The sequence below is a fragment of the Mandrillus leucophaeus genome, unplaced genomic scaffold, assembly GCF_000951045.1.
Source record: "Mandrillus leucophaeus isolate KB7577 unplaced genomic scaffold, Mleu.le_1.0 Scaffold73, whole genome shotgun sequence".
Lineage (NCBI taxonomy): Eukaryota > Metazoa > Chordata > Mammalia > Primates > Cercopithecidae > Mandrillus > Mandrillus leucophaeus.
The window spans coordinates 2,497,512-2,503,514 of NW_012107919.1; the positions used below are offsets into that span (position 1 = coordinate 2,497,512).

The following is a 6,003-nucleotide window of genomic DNA, read 5'->3' on the forward strand; positions in this document are numbered from 1 at the left end:
AAGCCGAGACGGGCGGATCACGAGGTCAGGAGATCGAGACCATCCTGGCTAACACGGTGAAACCCCATCTCTACTAAAAATACAAAAAAACTAGCCAGGCGAGGTGGCGGGCGCCTGTAGTCCCAGCTACTCCGGAGGCTGAGGCAGGAGAATGGCGTGAACCCAGGTGGTGGAGCTTGCAGTGAGCTGAGATCCGGCCACTGCACTCCAGCCTGGATGACAGAGCAAGACTCCGTCTCAAAAAAAAAAAAAAGAATATTAGTAGCAACCATATATTGACTGCTTATTGTTTACTGGGGACTGTGCCAGAGCCTGTCTCATTTAAATCCGTCTAACCATCCCGGGAGGTCGGTGCTATTACCTCCCATATTACAGCTGAGGAAATGAAGGCAAAGTAGTAACTTGCCCCAGGACACACTTTAATATGCTCTCCCTTTCGGAGCAGAAAGAGAAGTCACAGCACCCCTCCCTCCACTTCTGTGATTCCAGCCAGGGTGCACAGTAATGTGGTTCACCTGTGTTAAAACACTATATTTTTGCTATAGTTATTTTTTATTTATTCATTTTTCTTTGTTCCTTCTTTTTTTTCTGTCTCTGCTGCTTAAGTTGGAATATTTTCTAGAATCTTAATAGCCCAATGATATCCTACTTCTAGCAGTCTGCATTTGTTTATGGAGCAAGCTTGGGACCATCAGCTTCTCTCTGACAAGTCTTGGGTTGTGCATCAGCCCTTTCTCAGAGAATTGAGATGTGAAGCTCACACGCCCACAGAGGAGAGGCCTTCTTTGCTGCTGCCCAAAGGGTCTGAGGACCCTGCAGTGGAACTTTCCTCTGAACTCTGCCTCTCGTAGTCCAGGGGAAATCTCGGCTACCCTGGCTTAGTGGCTATAATATCAAACCGTTGTCCACTGACCTATTGCTTGTTTTTTTGTTTGTTTGTTTTTTTCAGGGGGACAGAGTCTCACTCTGTCGCCCAGGCTGGAGGGCAGTGGCATGATCTTGGCTCACTGCAACCTCTGTGTCCCAGGTTCCAGCGATTCTCATGCCTCTGTCTTTTGAGTAGCTGGGATTACAGGTGCATGCCACCATGCTTGGCTAATTTTTGTGTTTTTAGTAGAGGCGGGGTTTCATCACGTTGGCCAGGCTGGTCTGGAATTCCTGACCTCAAATGATCCACCTAGCTCAGCCTCCCAAAGTGTTGGGATTACAGGCCTGAGCCATTGCACCTGGCCCTGTTTTTGACCTCAGTTTCCCCCATAATCTATAGTTTCCTTCTCTTCCCACTCAGGTCAATTAGAGCATCATGGTTAACCAACCTTGGATTTTAGAACTGACAGCCTGAGTTTGAGCTCAGCTTGGTCACTTAGTAGCTGTGTGGCTTTGAACAATTTAGTTAACATCTTAGTCTTAGTTTTCTCTTGCAAAATGGGGATGAAGATAATTGAGCCGACTTCTCTTAACAATCCTATGAAGAGCTTTAACAATCCTATGAAGAGCTTAGCACATCGATGCACAGATATTTGAACACTGAATGAACGTGTTTGCCATGAATACTTTTGCCCACAGACGTTCCAACCATGGGTTTTAGCCTTTCCTTCTAAAGGTTTCTCAAGAAGCCAAATGAGCCCAGGATCTGGTCAGTACAAAAATCCACATGTACAGGTAACCTTTTAAAATGACCCTCAAAAATGGCCAGTCTCAAGAACAACACCTGTCATCTTAGATTCTTTCCATTTCATGAGCATGAATACACATCAGGCACAAGGAAGGGACCAGAGAAAAATTGCATCTTTGCGCCTTCTCCTTGTGGCTTCCCTCTCATACAGTCATGACAGCCGCAGGCTGACAGTGGGGGAGAACAAACAAAGCCGGTGGATAGGGCCCTGCCCACAGGCCCCAAGGCTACCGAGGCTGCCGCCAGCTCTGCTGCTTTGTAGCCAGGTGTCCTTGGGTGAGTCACGTCACCTCTCCAGACATCTGTCTTGTTATCTGCAAAAAAGTGGGGAAGGAGGGCGTTGGTTTTATTTTATTTTTATTTTTTTATTCTTATTTTATTTTATTTTATGTAGACATGGGTCTCACTCTGTCTCCCAGACTGGAGTGCAGTGGTGCAATCTTGGCTCACTACAACCTCCACCTCCCCAACTCAAGTGATTCTCGTGCCTTAGCCTCCTGAATAGCTGGGATTACAGGCATGTGCCACCACGCCTGGCTAATTTTTGTATATTCTGTAGAGGTGGGGTTTCACCATGTTGGCCAGGGTGGTCTCAAACTCCTGGCTTCAAGTGATCCACCCACCTCGGCCTCCCAAAGTGCTGGGATTATAGGTGTGAGCCACCACACCTGGCCTAGTTTTTGTTGTTGTTGTTACTGTTGTTGTTTTTTAAAACTAATATTTCAGGGCATTAATCTGGAACCTTCACAAGTCAGAGGGATCCTCTGTTGGGTAGGATTTCACACCTGTGAGGGCAAGCATGGCCATTTCAGATGCTCTAGAGAACTGGTTCCTGTCTGTGCTCAGGAAGTGAGGACCCACCTTCCTTCCACTGGACTTTCCACTGAAAAGTCTCCTCTTTCCATGGTGATAAACCTAGGCTTCAGCCTTAGAACTAGAAGTCAGCTCTTGGGCTCTAAAATCCACACTTGGTTTAACCATGACATTCTTTTATGAAATTTTACATGTTTCCTCTTTGAAAATGTCTTTTCACACAGGTGGGTACTGTCAAATACTGATTACATGGCAGAAGTCACATGGCAGGAAGATAGTTTATCTCTGATGATGGAAAAGGGGTTATCTATACAAAGCAGGACAATTTCCTTCCAACTCTTGCTTCCTCAGTTTCTCCCCATCACATGTGTGGACTGTAACTCATCTTTTCTTGTCACTGTTGTTATAAAAATGGAGAAGGAAAAATAACCCAGTAAAACCTGACAGCTAGCAAGGATGAGTCCTAAGAATTGACTGGGAGCAATAATTGTTTTTCAAGCTAGGGAACTGGAGGCAATTTGCTTCTGATGTAAGATGACCCTCATATTGTGTCTGCTGGTACCCAGCTCTCCTATGGCCATGGGTTTAAAGTGCACAGCTGTTGTCTTTGACAACGTGTACTCCTGGCATTTGGTCAGTCCCTTAGAAGCAGGTAGTTCAGTAATGATACCTTATCCCAGAAGTTATCAAACTTTTTCTGTACGGGACCAGCTGGCAATTTTTTTTTTTTTTTAATAGTTTCACTCTGTCACCCAGGCTGAAATGCAGTAGTGCAATCTTGGCTCACTGCAACCTCTGCCTCCTGGGTTCAAGTGATTCTCCTGCCTCAGCCTCCCAAGTAGCTGGGATTAGATGTGCGCACCACTATGCCTGGCTAATTTTTGTATTTTTAGTAGAGACGGGGTTTCGCTATGTTGGCCAGGCTGGTGTCAAACTCCTGACCTCGGGTGATCCATCCTCCTCGGCTTCCCTAAGTGCTGGAATTACAGGCGTGAGCCACCGCGCCTGGCCCAGATAGTAAATATTTTAAGCTTTGCAGGTCAAGAGGCAAAATCAAGGGTATTATGAGACTTACCTCAATAATAAGAGAAGAAACAAAATTTTCACAGATTTTTTTTTATTGGCAAAATTCACAACATAATAATTGAGTCCAACCATATAATATGCATCTACTAATGAGGGGAATAGAATTCTTTTTAGGGGGATAACCATTTGCCTAATTGAGGTTCAAAATTAGTGTTCCCTCTCATCAAATCAATTGCAGATGTTCATCTGTTAATACTGATCTGTGATGACATTTTATGTATTTCATTTTTGAAAATGTATTTTCATGCAGATAGGTATTGCCAGACACTGATCATCAACCCACAAGGATGTGATTTAATTGGGCATATTCATTGCTTGGAAGACACTTACAGAATTCTGTTTGTTTCTCTTGGTAATTTCCTCTTAACACATCATTACATTGCAGACTAATCTCCTTCCAGTTGCAGGTTAGGAGGAAGCTTCTCAATTGCACAGTTACATGGATTTTCAAATGTGGATATTTCCTTTGTGCTTGCATCAGGTTCCAAAAAATGTTGCTGGAACTGTAGTTTCAATTTGAAAAGATATGACCGCTATACATTTGTGCGGGAATGGAAGTATACCACAAGTTGCCGACTTTGGGCCCACATTAATGGAGATGGTGGGCTGCCAGGGAACAAGTCAGTGTTGCTTTAAGAGATCCTTACTTTCTTCCTGATTCTAGGTCATAGCCTGCAGTGCTACAACTGTCCTAACCCAACTACTGACTGCAAAACAGCCGTCAATTGTTCATCTGGTTTTGATACGTGTCTCATTGCCAGAGCTGGTAAGAGCCTACCCTGTCTGTCTCCTAAATGTAAAGGGGTAATAAGTACCTGGGAAGAAAATTGTGCCACTGTAATCGCCATTAGACTTGCATCAAGTAATAGCTGCTGTTTGTTAGCATCAGGTGTGTATTGCGTTAAGCACTTTGTCCATGCATTTTATTTTATTTTATTTTATTTATTTGTTTTTTGTTATACTTTAAGTTCTAAGGTACATGTGCACAACGTGCAGGTTTGTTACATATGTATACATGTGCATGCATTTTAAATTTAATGTTTTGTACTTCTAAGGGTGATCTTTTTTTCCATTTGATAAATGTGGAAACTGAGGCTCAGATTAAGCAACAAACTATTGTCAAGTAACCAACTCAGGAATTGAACATGGAAGTCCATCTGTTTCTAAAGCTTTGTACCCTTTAACAGAAGCCCTGTGCTGCCTCCCAAACCTTGGAGAACCTACTGTGTGCCCAGCAGAAGGTTAGGAGCTAGGGATGCAAAGATAAAGAAAAGACACATACAGTTAAAATTATGACAAAGGCCTGTTTGACTGTCCTACATGACTTTATGTATGCCTCTGTCTCATTCTATGGGGTATCTGGTATTTTCAGAGTCCTGAGGAGACTCAAGCTGAGCTCAAAGGACAAGTAGGAGGTAAGAGGGATAAGTAGGAGGTGTGCCTGCGAGGGGCAACATCTGGTACCAGGACTCGGTAGCCTCAGAGCAACGTGTTCATGAATGTGGGGGTGGGCAATACTAACATGCACCAGTCCTGTCCAGTCTGCATTTTCCAAATTTGTGAGACTACGGAATATTCACCTCCGTCAACCCTGTTAAAATGGAGTTTGGGAAGTGGTAGACAGAGGAAAGAAACCAGCAAAGACATGCCCTTCGTTCTTGCTGGTGTGGTTCTGGATAGAATCGATGTGTGCAAATGATGCCAGCGAGGAATGATGGTTTCAGAATGTTCTTAGTGTCCAAGGTAAAACCCCAGGCTTAGATTTCTAAGAGATTAATAATAAAAACACTCCACAAGGTTCTTTGTACTCTTAGATCTTCTACACCACCTCCCCCCAGTGTCAACATCAAGAAATGGTGAACATGTCAGGTAAACTCAGAAAAGCCTTGGGACACCCACAGATTCACAAAAGCCTGAGATAAAGAAGATTAACTTCCCCAGAAAGGAGAAATCCCTCAATAACTAAAGACAAATTATAGTTACCCTGTCTAAAAAACCAGGAGCGTCTGATAATTTTGATATAAATTGCTGAATTGCAGCTAAAACTGCAAACCCTCCGTTCAGAGTTCTTGATTCTGTAGGGGACCAGTCCCTCTGCCTCCATTGGAAGACCGTGTTCATTCACTGTTAATGTAGAAAGCGTAGTAAGGCCCCTAGAGAAAACGTGGTCATTATATATGAGCACAGAAGACCTGGCTCTTTAGCTTAATCAACTGTGTCTCTTGGACTCCTCACTACTAAGTATAATTAAACTAAGTATAATTTCCAAATGAGATGATCAGAGCAATTACTATGTGTTGAATGAATATTAGAGCAGCAATTAGGAGCACTGACTTCTGTCTTGCCACCAGCTAGTTCTCTCCACCTCTGTTTTTCATTTATGAAATGTATGTGTTGGACAGCAGAGGTAGAGAGGAGAGGAAAGGAGG

At 43.5% G+C, this 6,003-nt stretch overlaps 1 protein-coding gene across 10 annotated transcripts in view; it reads left to right on the forward strand.

Annotated features, from left to right (window-relative positions):
* Window positions 1–6,003, forward strand: part of CD59 (CD59 molecule, complement regulatory protein) — a 23,291-nt gene that overhangs the window by 10,644 nt on the left and 6,644 nt on the right. For all 10 annotated transcript variants that reach the window (XM_011965551.1, XM_011965552.1, XM_011965559.1 and 7 more), the window contains one exon: window positions 4,239–4,340. In XM_011965551.1, coding sequence (XP_011820941.1) covers window positions 4,239–4,340 — 102 coding nt within the window. The remainder of the gene's footprint in view (window positions 1–4,238; window positions 4,341–6,003) is intronic.